This window comes from Numenius arquata, chromosome 9 (genome assembly GCF_964106895.1).
Source record: "Numenius arquata chromosome 9, bNumArq3.hap1.1, whole genome shotgun sequence".
Taxonomy (NCBI): Eukaryota; Metazoa; Chordata; class Aves; order Charadriiformes; family Scolopacidae; genus Numenius; species Numenius arquata.
Genome location: NC_133584.1, coordinates 46,977,397 through 46,990,869, shown reverse-complemented (window position 1 = coordinate 46,990,869; position 13,473 = coordinate 46,977,397). Strand labels below are relative to the sequence as shown.

Below are 13,473 nucleotides of genomic sequence, written 5' to 3'. Positions count from 1 at the left end.
AATGAGAGATCATACACAACTCCGTGGAAAACCCCTCCCTCCTGCTTTGGACTGAAACACTAAAGCTAGCTTTTCATCAGTCCGGTAAATCTATGCATGACTAGCAAAGCTTTTGCCCAGAATAGTGTTTTCAAAGCACAGCAAATCACAAGCAAGATGACCAGTATTATTTGTTCAGAACAAAATAGTACAAAACACGCTTTGAGAACTTCAAACAAAGCTGCTCTGCTTCCCAGGGTATAATCTTTTCTTTACTATTCCTGCAACTTTTGCAAACTAAAATAGCAGTCTTAATCCTGAAGGGGAAAAGTTATTTGGACACCAACTCCTTCTGTTGAGAAGGTTGTCGCTTTCTTCTCAGCCTCATGTCTGCAATTTCTACATCAGACTGTCTACCAATATTGAATTATATTCGCAAACAGGTTCTGGAAGTTATTGCTCGGGGGTTGTAAAGCAGCACATCTTGATTAGTTCACTGTATTGTTACCTCCTTACTATGCAAACTAGTCCCTCTTTCTTGTAGCTAGAAAAGATGTAACAGCTATAGTCAAGATAATAGGAAGATAAAGAGATATTTTGTATAAGGCTTTTTCTTAGGTTAGGCTACTCATTAAGTGCTAGTAGAGCTCAGCTTGAAGTTCATTCTCTAACTCCGCTGAGAGAGTAAAGTGTCTAAATTTAATCAGTTTTATAATACAAGTAACAATATTTGGTGCTTGTCCTTGTGAGAGAAAAATTCTTCCCTTTTGTGCAGACCAGGGTAGAAAAGTGGTTGTTCTGTGGGTAGCTCCTGGTGAATGAAGGGGGACTCTTTTCCCTTGCTTGTAGTTACGAGAAGCAGGTTCACTTGGCTTTGAAGCCAGAAAATTCTGCACTATCTCAGGTACTGTCATTAGTTCAGGCTGTATAAACTGGATGAAAAGGGGTTTAATCTCCCCTCAAGAAGGAGGCAGATGGAGGACTCTGAGCAGGCTGTCAGGAGAGACAGACCCTGGCTGCTTTCTCCCACACCAGTGAACTGATGGGGGAGGCTTCTGCGAGCTTTGCCCAGAAGTTCCTCTCTTCAGCCCCTTCTTATTAATTTTGCTGGAAAAAAGCAAGATAACCCAAACCCTTGCTACTATTTTGTTGTTGTTGCTCTCCGTAAGACTCAACTTTCTTGAGTGTTTGAAGTGGTAGAATGCAACCAGGTTCAGGCATTTTTTAAAACGTCTGTGTGTATCATCATCTAAAAGGACACTTTTCCACTTTTCCCAATTCAGCCTGTGCAGCAGGCGTGGATCCCGCGCCTCCAGCCGAAGAGCACTCACTTGCCCTCCCCAAGGCTTTCTGTAGCCTTTCTCAACAGCGAGGCAGGCACAAGGGTTCAAGTCTGCTCAAGAGCGTTGGCCCTCAGGTCTTTCCACACTGTCTTCTCCTTCCTTCTCATGTGCCCAGCTGTGAGGACACCTCAGTATGGCACCATGGATTTCAGATGTCTCTGATCTTTAACCTCTAGACTCAGTATCAGGTGATTTGGGGGGAGAGGCGAGATACTGGTTTGGGATAACCTGTCTTAGAGGCATTTTCTTTGCAATTCCATTCTTTGGGATTTTAGTGATTTACAGTTTATGCCAAGGACTGTGCTTGTTCTGGATTTAAAGTACAGTCATCCTTTGAATGCCTGCGATAAGGCAAAATTTGAGCTGTATGGAACAACAATAATGTTTAAAAATGTATTTGGCTTAAGCAAATGATCTTTTCAGTCTTGCTTGCTGTGAGAGCTGCCTTAGTCTAGCTGTTGTGGGCTGATTTGTTCTCAGAAATAGATTGTTATTAATGATCAAGATTGTGTTGAAATCCTAGAAACAAGTTGAGGCACAGAAATAAATGCTGCACACGCAGTCACAGGAAAGTAAGTTCTCTTTAATTACTTGCATCAAGCCCGGGCAATTTATCAGTGAATAAGGTGGTACTGTGATCTTTCTCTTATCTAATCTAAGCAGTTCAGTCTCCTGGTTTAGGCTGAGGGCTTGTATAAAATTCTCACTGGTACCTCTAAGTCAGGTATGGTAAGGCAGGAACATTGTCATTTATTTCAGTTTTGTACCTGCTATCTTTACATCTTCTGAAAGGACATGCATATCTATGTGAGGTTGTCTGAGGAACTGGCTTCACTTTGATGATTTCTACATCTGGAGTGCTAATGTAGTTAATAGATGTGATTGGCTTTGCAAAACCATGAAAATAGTACTCTGCTTTTTTAGTTTCATGTTCAGATTTCTGAGTGGGAGAAGTGTCCCTGGTAATTCGGTAGTAAATGCTTCCCTCAAAATATTCTTGCTGTTGAAGTGAGTTTAGTCTCTCTCTGGAAGTGTTATAGCACTGCAATCCCTGAATATAGCAATGGATGTTATTTTAGAACTGCAATTAACCAGCATTTAATCTCCATCAGTCTAAAAATAATTATTTGGAAAACTAAACTTAGGTTTGCTGTGACAAAGAGTATGACAGCCAATTTGGATTTGGAAAATGAAGTATTTAATGGAGGAACTACAGTCTGTGGATTGAAAGGAAGTCTTTCCCTTTTCTGATTTTTGCTGTTTTGTTGAAAGCTGAGCAAAAATTGGAATTTTACCTTAATGGAAAGTTTCAGTATTTCAATATTAATATTTGAACAAAGACTCTGAAATATAAGAAAGTCTTGAAGTATAAAAGGCATAAAAGTTTTTGCAAGTGAAACACCTGTCTTAAAGGGGGATTATTATGGCTATATAATCTGGCCAGAAAGTATGAAGTATCTGACTGGCTCTCAGGAGGCACTGATCCATTGTAAGGACAACTAATTCAATGTTGGACTGAGAAAGCTGAAACAATTTTAAGTTAGTCCAGTATTAAAATGCTCTAAAAGAATGTGTAATCAACTCTGCCTGCTCTATATATCATTCTCTAGATCCTGCCCTTGCATAAAAGCCAATGAGGGTCAGCTCTGTGTCCATGTATTTCTCTCCACAATTTGAGAAAAGCTTACAAGCACATGCACGTACACACAAGAACTTCTTTTAAAAAATTCTGTTTCAGAGGTATTTGGAGAAAACAGCTGCATTCAAGAATTAGCACGCTGGGAAAATCATTTATCCCTATTCCATAAATTTGGCAGAGATGCTTCTTAAAACAAGCATTTTGCATAAGTCTATGGAAATCATTTGCTTCAGTGAAATTAGTGGAATCCATTTCATGTTCTGGGGTAGAAAGCCTTTGTCCTGGTGGTCTGTATGCTTTACATTTTCCATTATGCAAATCTGAGAATTCATCAGAAACTTTGCCTCATTCATGCTACCCTCGTTACAGTTTATCGCACAGTTTATCTACTGCAGACAAATCAATCTACATACCATGAACAGTCTCTCAAACCTAGCAGCTTTTGCCCACAAAAGCAACAAGACCTTGTTTTGCTGTTACTCGCACGTCAGCGATGCTGTGTTCAGCATATCACGCGCAAAGAGAATTCCCATCCCAGTGAGTTTAGGGTCTGAAAAGTATCAGGCCTGGTGCCCAGTTCACACAAAGCCACATAATCCCATTCAAGCCAGTGAACTCTGTATTACACAAGCAAAGGGTCTTGCTCATTGTTTCAAACAGGTGGAATTGTCTTTAAAAAAGCAAGACTAGGAACAGGCAAGCGGATAGTGCTTTGTATCAAGCTCTGCCATAGTACAAGAAGAGACAAAGGCCTGGTCAGAAAATACAGAAAATAATTCTATTTAATAGAATAAAAAACAAAGTCATACCCACAGGTAGCTCAGAGTCATGTCAAGGTACATGTCTGCTTCTGATCTGAACTCTGCAGGCACCCTGTTTTTCCCCATGCCCACCCCCACACTGCAATTTGGGCACAAACAGAAAGGCCTCCCTGTTGCAGTCATCCCGCTGATATCAGATGCCCCTCCCCGGCAGCCCTGGGTGACAGCCCAGCCCGCTCACCCTGCCTGTTTTGCATGTTGCTTGCATGGGGTTGGGATCGTGCTTATTGCTCATCTTCCTTGTCCAGGTCAGAAGTAATTTATCCCGTGTAATTCTGCTTCCTGCGGCCGATTTGGTTTGATAGGGTTTTCTCACTTTCTGTTTCATACTGTCTGTACAGACATAGGCACAGCTTAGTGCGAACACATCTTTTGTCTGCAGCATCTTTGGGGTTTTTCTGTCGTTACTGGTTTGTTAATTTCCCAAGATCTCCCTTCTGTGTACCACATTTTACATATAGCATGTCCACATCACAAAATTCTCCCTCCTCCTCTTCTCCATGTATTTCTGTACTGCGTTATGAGAAATGTAGGACAAACAGCGTAATAATGATATATTAAAAAATAATTCAAAATTTTGCCCAAACAAAACATAGATTGATTCTTCTTAAAGTATAGTCTTACTGCAGGAATGCATTACCCTCAGTTCTTTCAAAGGTACAGTACAAGTTCCTGTGACATGTTTTGGTTACCCAGGAGACGTTCCTGTTCAGAATCTCACCCGAATGCAGATCTGAATGTTCCTAAAGTTTGGAATTACATCTGTAATATTGCTTTACATGTGTTTAATATTCAGATTTTTTTGCTGGCCTTTGCTAACTGGAGTTCCTTCCTTGTTTATTTTACCAACATTTTGAATTCCCAGGTACCTTTCTGTCTGCATAGCTCAGCGACTGGAATTGAATGTCCAAACCCAACCCCGTCCAACAGCAACCAACCTCACCCTCATTTCAGACTGCCTGATTGACTTATCCACCTGTCCTGTTTACATGACATTGCTAATATCCAACTCATCGTAAAGGTTAGATCCTCAGTTTGTAAAAGTTGACACAACTTCATGGAAATCTTGACCTACATCTGCCAGACCCAAACTGAAGAGCTGCCAAGCTCTGCCACTCAGCTAGCACACCGAGGAGCTACGTGCAAGTTGCCATAGACACCTGGATCAGGAAGGTTCTTCCGTAAACCATAGAATATATCCTGCACTGCACTGTGTAGGTTGTATGGAAACACCTGAGTGGGACCTACGTAAGACAGCAGTGTAGCTATGCTAACATTGTACTCCACCCAGGCTAACACATCTCCTGTGAAACCTACGCAGAGCTGAACGGTGACTTCAACAGTTCAGCTAAGCGGATGTGCCTACGTGCCACTGCTTGGTGCTGCATGGAAATGCTGTGGTTCTACCTGTGATTTCAAACACGTCAGCCTCTAAATATTCTGCCCCACCATCGCTGAAAGAGTAGGTCACTGCTGAGGAATAGAGGAGTCCAGAGTCTCTTAAGAAATCATCGAGTTGTTTCCTGGATCTGTGTCTTTTTCCTCCTTCACCAATCGTTCAGCGGTGGCAGCTCTATAACCAGGGTGGGAAATGCCCTTCTCCCTCTCTCATGACTTCTCCTGAGAGGTTCTTCTGTCCAATTTGTGGCTGTGTCCCAAGACCACCACCTCACACATGTGCTTTCTGCCTTCAGCAGCAGGGGCGTCTGGGCACATTTTCCCTGGCTTGGGACGTGCCTGGCATCTCACATTTGTCACAGCTCTGCTGATTCTCTTGCTATTGCCCAAGTCAACTGCCAGATTTCTGGATTTTTGTGCTGTTTCCATCCTTACCCTGCTAGTACTGGCCAAATGTGAGGGCCACCAGTGTCACAGAGCCACCTGATCTTTCAAAGCAATAATAATATCACAGTAGACACAGTGTCCAAAGGGTGAATCTTGGACATGCTGTGCCGGGTACCAGAAGGTGGACAGGAGTTAACCACTGCCTTATCCTGTTTTCCCAAAGACCCACCAGGCTTCAAGCTCGGCCTGCCCTAAGGAACTGGAGTTAAAAGGCAAATGAGCAATTAAATTCCTACATTTAGATTGCGAGTCCAGACGTTTCGAATCCAACCGGGATCTTTCATCAATGGAATCTGAAAGAAACAAAGAATAATGAGGAATAATCAGTTAATTAACTATGCACAGAAGTTACAGTATCCAAGCCTCAGTTATGGCCCCTGAAACCCAGCTGCTCTAATGAATACCTCTCCTGTGATTCCACCTTGCCCTGGTGTCATTCTCACTTCGTATCTCTACTTAGAGATGTTCTCAGTTCCCTCTTTCCACCATCTCAGTTTTCAGGGGTTTTGCAGAAGAATGTAATCCTCTGCTAGTAGGATCTGTATTATCAGCCAGAGACAGCTTGGAAGCAGCAGATCCCTGTGAGCACTGAAGAAGCATGGACCACAACAAGCTCTGTTTATTCTTTTGCGGAATGGGGATGCCCAATGTAAAGGCCAGAGGCAGAGCTGTAATCCAATCCTGCTGCTTAGGGAAAAGATCTTTTCATATGGCAGCATCCCTAGATCTGTTCATGGTACAGGAAGACCTCCAGTACCCAGTAGGACAGGAAAAGGAATTCTGTAGGACAAGAAGAGCACATTTCAGCCCCTTTGAGGCAACCTGGATCTCAGGGGCTGCTTAGCAGAGCCAAGACTTTATTCCCCGAGTAGTCCCCTCCTGACAGGCAGCACAGGAGCCTCAACAGAGTGGCTGTACTTTCAGAGTCAGAGCCCCAAAGCTGAGGTGGCACACAATTACTGTGACAAACCTCTCTCTGCATACACAGAAGCAGGACTAAATAATGGCTTCATTTTTCAAGAAGCTACAGCTGCAAGACACATTGAAATAAATGAATACCTAGTAAAAAGGGTGAGCTTCCAGTGTTGCTGGGGATGATGGGATTCATGTTTTAAATAAAAGGAAAAGTTATTGAAAAGAAATTCTGTACTGCATTTTATACTATTTTTCATTCCATAGTGAATTTTTACACTGAAAGGACTAATTCTACAGGATTGATAAATGTGATGATATAAACAAATTATTTGAAGGATTTCCCTTTAGTGTATAGAAAAAATAACATTCAAATATGGCCAGGTTTGCTGGTGATGTGTGTTCTGAAAACATTCCTATTCCCTCATATTCAAATCTCAAGATTTTTCAAGCACAAATGCTCACCAGAAAAAAACAAACTTATTCTACTCTTTATCATTCTCAAGTTTTATGACAACCAGAGGACTTTGTGCAATCTTACTGAGCAAATAGAAAGGGCATGAAATGATCCCTTTTCTGAACTCTCTCTCATTTAAATACAAGTAGTGAAACAGCAAATAAGGAGGAATAAAAAATAGAAAAACAGGCATTACAGAAATAAATTCCCCCAATTCTGGTAGGTGCAGATCTTAAGGGTTCCATTACTGTTCATTACACTCACTCATACACTCTGTTATATATATAATTAGAATAACATTTCGTATGGGTGACGTGAAAAGTAAGTTTGAGGTGGTACCATCAGGAGAAGACAACAGAGGCCTGACCCAGAGCCCTTCTCTGTTCACAATAATACTTTGCACTTGAGCATTCCATTAGGGATTGCACCACACTATTCAAACACAATTTACAAGTCTCTCAACAACCTTATGAGCCAGGAGGTATTATTAATTCCATTTTCCAAATGAAGAAACTGAGATACACCCTGATTGAATGACTTACTCTGTCGTTGCAAAGGAAGCCTAGCATCGGAATTAGAAACAGATCTCTTTCCGTATGGCCCATTGTTTTAGCAATCCTGTCCTTTCTTTGTATTATCAGAAGCAGAACAAAAATACTGGCATTATTGCACCAATAATTAAATGAACAGAAATACTCTTGCAGGCTAAATTATTGATTGAAATATAGATGTGTGTTGTATGCAAATGCTGGGGTTAATATAATTACATTTTCCTGTTGTATGTGCCTGTTTGGGTTTAAAATGCATTTTGCTGCTTTGTTGACCAAGATGGCGGCTTGAAGATATCGTAGCAGTTGACTGCTCAGGGATAACATTAAATATTTAGAACATGAAATATCATATCAAATTCACAGTAAGTGTTTATGTACTTGATGTTTGTATTTCTGATGCAGATAAAATACATAGGGTGTACATTTTACACAGTCTGGGGGGTGGGTCTCAGTGTATATCTTTAGTCTTTGTCACTTTTTGAATTCTAGGAGCACTTGCACCTCCCAGGCCTTGACCATGTGAGAAGGAAACCCAGATATGCTGGCTGGATGCAGCGTTTGGGGAACAACTGGGTTCATTCCCCAGAAAATGCCTGCCCCACAGTTTGGCTGTAGCCTCTGGATTTCCCAAAGGAAATCAGATGTGCAAGACAAGAACCAATGAGGGTACCAATCTGCCAGCTGTGCACACAGCTGGGTCCAGAACAGCTGCTTTGGGTTGGAAGGAGCGGCTGTGAAGGCAGGCACTGCACAATGAGGTGCCACCTTCTTACTCCAAACATCAGGGACATGTTGGCAGAGTGGATCAAAGGTTTTCTGTCTTAATTCATCCCTTCTTCCTCTTTCCCCTACCTGGAGCCCATCCGGCTAGAAAACTGCTCATATGAGTAGGTGTCTTTTCAAATATCTATATTCCTAAAAGGATTAAACTGACCCCCTCTTTCTTTTTCTTTGTGTTTCTTTCTCCTTCTTTCTGTCTCTTTCTTTCTTTCCCTCACTTTTGTTCCCTCCCTCTCCCTTTCCTTCTCTTTATTTCTTAAAAACAATCAAAGTTTCTGATAAAACACATCCATGATTAAATAAATAAATCTCAGAAACGCAATAATAGGAACTGCCACAGGAAAACAGTACGTTTCATTAGCAGAAAAGTCAACAGTGTGTTGCAACAGAGTTGGTAATTGTACAATAGTGCTGCTGCCTGCGCATTCAGTTCCTCTGAAAAACAGTGATCAGAGACGGTCCTGTAAAACATTCTTTGTGTACTGGTGTAACAACCACGCGACTCTCCAGGATCCCTGCCAGCAGTTTAAAAGTACAGTTAATGTTGCAGTTAAGTATTTGATCTTTAGAGTTGTCCAATCTTTGCTCCTGCTTGGATTTGAAAAACAACCCTAAGGAGCTTTCATTCAGTCCTGCAACTAATGGTAAAATCTAGTATTTATTGAATGATACTTTGCCCATTGTTTAGAGTGACTGTTACAAATCAACTGGCTGCCTTTCCTATTTAGTGGGCTTGGAAATGCAAAGTGACCTGAGTAAAAATTATTTTAAAACAGACACAATGCATCAAATCTTTTTTTCAGCTGTGCTGGTCTCTGCAGTCACCCTGCTGACCTTAGAGAACAAAGCTAACGTAGGAAAAAGATGACCTTGCACTTAAGCTGGTGAAATAGGACACAAGGGCTATTCCTGTACAAGAAAACTGAACAGTCAGGGCACAGGAGGAGGCGCTGGGACACTCTGGTCTGTGCCCTGACGCTGGAAGATCAGCGCTTGGCACAGCTGCAGCCCAGATAGCTCCCAGCCTGGGAATGAGCACAGAGCATTTCCAACAAGGCATCTGAATGGGGCCAACCGGTTTTGAGGGTTGAAGGAACTTAATAGCATGGAGGTGACTAGATCACAGCAGGTAGCATCAAAGCCGGAGGACAGGCACTGTCACTGTTTAGTTCACTAGCACCAGTGTAGCCGAGAGATCCAGATATCCTGTGGAGCTACCTGAGCTTTCTTCCTTCCAGGAGGGTGGATGTATCACAAGCCCTGATGCTCGGTTCTCCTGGTGTCTAACAGGAATAATATCCTATGATGTCAGGGTAAATTCATTAATATTTGTAAGAAAAATGTGGTGCAAAGCAAAATTTGCCTTTTAACCCCCAGAGAGAGGCTTCATGACCCGATCTTGGTCAGTCTGGCAGCATTAAGCCAAGCTGGACTTCTCCCAGCTAAATATGAAGCATTTAAGAATTAAGAGATTTCTTTTAGCTGATAGAAGATGGAGTAAAACAAGAGAAGATTCAGAGATAACAGGTATTATGGCATGCTCTCTGCAGGAGAGCAGATTAGTCTGTACTTCATACTCTCACTAGAGCGAAAAATATATCCTATACAGAAATATTGCAAGGAAAAAATGAAAAGGTGGTATCTGTAATCCATGTCTCCTTGGGAGAGATATGGAGATGCAGTGAGCATGAAATGCAACAGGAAACATTTAGGCATTAGGAAGACTTTATAATACCAGGAAAAGACAAGCTCTGGTATGGCTTGCCGGAAGAGGCTGACATCTGTCAGAGCAGGCTGAACACGCATTTGTCAGAATGTTTTAATTACAGTTGGATTTGCCTGTAGGCATAGAAATGGACCGGATGATCTCTGAGTCTGCTCCAGCCTTGTATTCTATTATTCTGTGATAAAGTGACACAGCAGAATGAGGCTGCATTTTCAGGAGCTCTCTCCTAGCTATGAGATCTCACAGTGGAAAAAATTCAGAAACTGGTGGGGAAAACTCTGTTACATGAAATGTTTTGAATCTGACGAAGAAGATAATGCAGAAACGAGCACTGGCAGTTTAGCCAAAGGATGGACTGGGTGATCTAAGAGCCTCTTCTGTCTCAAACTTCCGACTCAGTCACACGACATCACCTGACTGGTGTTTAACTCATCACAATGATGCAACAGATGTTGTAAACAAAATTACTCATTTGTGAATTACTCAGATAATTTAACTCTGGTTCCTACAGTAATCATGCCTCTTAATGTGGTTAAGTACATGCCGTATGTGTGCTTTGTTGGTGCTAATACCAGAGAAACATCCTATTTCTTCCCTGGAGGAGCACGTGATTTTAGAAAACAATTATAAGACCCACCTCTGATGGCCGGAGGTGACTTACATTTTCTCTGTAGTACCTTAAGTACTTTGCAACATGAAAACCACAGTGAAGCTTTATCATATGAAGTGGAGGAGGCCCAACAAAAAAGCAGTTCTGTTTTATCACCTCGCTCAGACTTGGCCTGCATCATTGCTTTCAAGTCAAAGGAGCCATTCTGCTCAAGCATTCTGGTAGCTCTGGGGTCCCAAGGCATCACATGGAGAGAGAATCACAGGCACAGGGCGGGAAGATCCCAAGCAGCTTGGAGCCTCCTCACTTGCCAGCCTTCACAGCCTGCATTGCTCCAGGGACAGCACGGGGCAGCTTCTCCAGCACCAGCACAATGTTCTCCCTGTCCCATCACTGCTGAAAATACAGATAGCTGCATTTTGCACTACCTAAATTATTCCTAAATTATTTTAAAATCTAGACCTATGCCGAATGCTTTTTAATAACCCAGCATCCATGGCATTTCTGTCCTGGGGCTTCAGTCTTCTTGCTAAGCGTCCGTGGGAGAAGAGGAACTGCAGGACTGCTGCAGTCTGCAGCCGAGGCACGGTGGTTTGATAACCACATTTAAAAGTGAGTTTGAGCAAAGGTAGGAGGATCACTACACAGCAGCTAAATTATTTGGCCAGGCACCTCTTTGAGTACGTCTCAGCACTGGGTTTAACACGTGAGATTCCAGTGCAGGTCTTTGAAATACACCCGTCCAGGTGCCTCAGGCCAGGTCTGAATTCTTTCTGCCGAGCTCCTCCCATTTCTTAACCCCACTTAGTCACGGTGAAAATTATCAGCGGTTTATCTAAAATCTTGTGACACATCTATTGACGGCTGATAAAGGCCGTTTCCTCATCTCCACCATTCTGCTGGAGGAGCGTGTTTGAGTGGCGCCTCCATTGGCTGGGGCGGTGGCCCCACCGCCACGCCTGCTGCTTGCTGTTGGCGGAGATTTTAATGACTGCAGTTAACACCACACTTGGGAATGTTCCTCTTAGGAACTACCCCAGGCTACCAAAAGGTGTTTCATGAGGTGATGTTTCCACATCACCCCATCATCACACCCTCCCTCATGGCCTCGGCCTTTCCAGGCCCGGGGGGCCTCCCAGCCCTCCCCTTTACAGGCCAGCCTCAGCCTCACGCCTGGAAATGGCGGCTGCTGGCAGCAGCTCTCCACCAGCCCACTGAGGAAGGCCATACACGCCTTTCACCAGAGGAGGGTTAAAACAACTGCCGCCTCCTCCTCACCGTTAGGGGCAGAAAGCTGGTGGGTAGAGGAGCTGCGTGGCGGTGGTGTCTGCACCATACATGTCCTTGCGACAAGCTTTGGGTCCAGACGACCCTCGTGGCAAGCTTTGGGTCATCCTGACCCTCGCTGTTATGTACGGGGCAGAGGAGTTCAGAGCTAGAGCTGGCAGAATGTGGGATTTGCACCCATGAGCAATCTGGAAACTTTGGGGCTTTCATGATAAGTAGGGAACAGACGAAGGTGCTCCCTGCCCCGCTGATACTCACTCCGAGACACCAGACACAGGCTTAGTCGTGTGCACAGAGGTCCCTCAGGAAGGAAAAAAAAAATAGTCAGGAGCTGTTAAGAAGCTCTTGGCTTAGTTCAGACATACTCTGGTCAAACAGGTGCGGCAGCGGAGCTGGACCGGGAGCAGTCTGGTTTACAGGCTTGAGAAACTGGGTTTGTGACACAGGCTGGATCCTCAGGCTCTGCGGCACCCAGAAGTACTCGGGAGTAAAAGCTGCTGTAACTCGGGTGCTGCTGCCTGCTCTGTGAATAACACCGGGCACAGCTTGTGTGTGTTTTTACTTGCTAGTACATTTTGCCGTAGGTTACATACAAATACTTTACAGGAGCTTGTGGGGAGCTTTCGGAAAGGAGCGTTTCCCGGATCCCATTTGTTTTCTGTGTAAATCTGGGCCTGAGTTTCAGGAGTAGGGATGGGGCTAGGGAGATGACAGTCACAAAACTGGGTGCTGCATGCTGAAAAGCTGTACGAGCCTTTCGTGTTGTGAATTGAACCCTTTGTCCGTTTGTCTAACGCAGCTGCCTCTGTAGCCTGCCATAAATGTCACAGCAGCAAGTGGGAGGTGATGGTCACACCTGGGGCCAACCTTTACAGATCAGCCGGGCTTTTTATTCTCTCTGTTTACTGGCTTTGTTTGCCTGTAGACTTTTACTCAGAGGTCTTCCCTGTGGGTATTGTAGCTATTTCAGACTGCAGGTGATGCTTCCCATCCCCCTGCCCATTGATTTGTAGTAAGCCTCCTCTCAGAACACAATTTATTCAGAGCAGATTAAATTCTGCCGCAGACTGAGGTTGCTTCGAGTCAGCACTGCTATCTCAGTACTTCTGTGTAACTTACAGTCCAGAGCCAGCACATGGACAAACAGAGTAACGTGCACATCAGGTTTCAAGATATGGCTTCAGGACAGGTATGAGAGAGTGGTAACAAGCCTGCATTAAAGTGCAAGTGAATTAAAATATGCATGGGGTTTATTTCCACTTTTCTCTGTCCGTGTAGGAAAAAAAATACAGATAGGTTTGCTATGATTCTTTCAAATCTTTCATGAGGTCAAATCTTAGACCTCTCTTAAAAATCTCTTAAAGGCCTCACGTGCACATTATTAACTGCAGAAAAAATGTATCGTTGTCTCACATCCAGTCTTCATAGATTTTTTAAAGGGATTTGCTAGCCACAGCCTTTTAAGGAGTAAGTTTAGGTCATTTTGTAGAACACGAGTATGTCCGTAATACGGAGAGGACAGA

The 13,473-nt window shown here is 43.4% G+C and overlaps 1 protein-coding gene across 1 annotated transcript in view; it reads right to left on the bottom strand.

The window, feature by feature from the left end:
• Window positions 1-13,473, bottom strand: part of LPIN1 (lipin 1) — an 80,056-nt gene that overhangs the window by 54,594 nt on the left and 11,989 nt on the right. Inside the window, exon 2 of the mRNA XM_074154073.1 lies at window positions 5,864-5,920. Within this exon, the coding sequence (XP_074010174.1) occupies window positions 5,864-5,920 (57 nt within the window). The remainder of the gene's footprint in view (window positions 1-5,863; window positions 5,921-13,473) is intronic.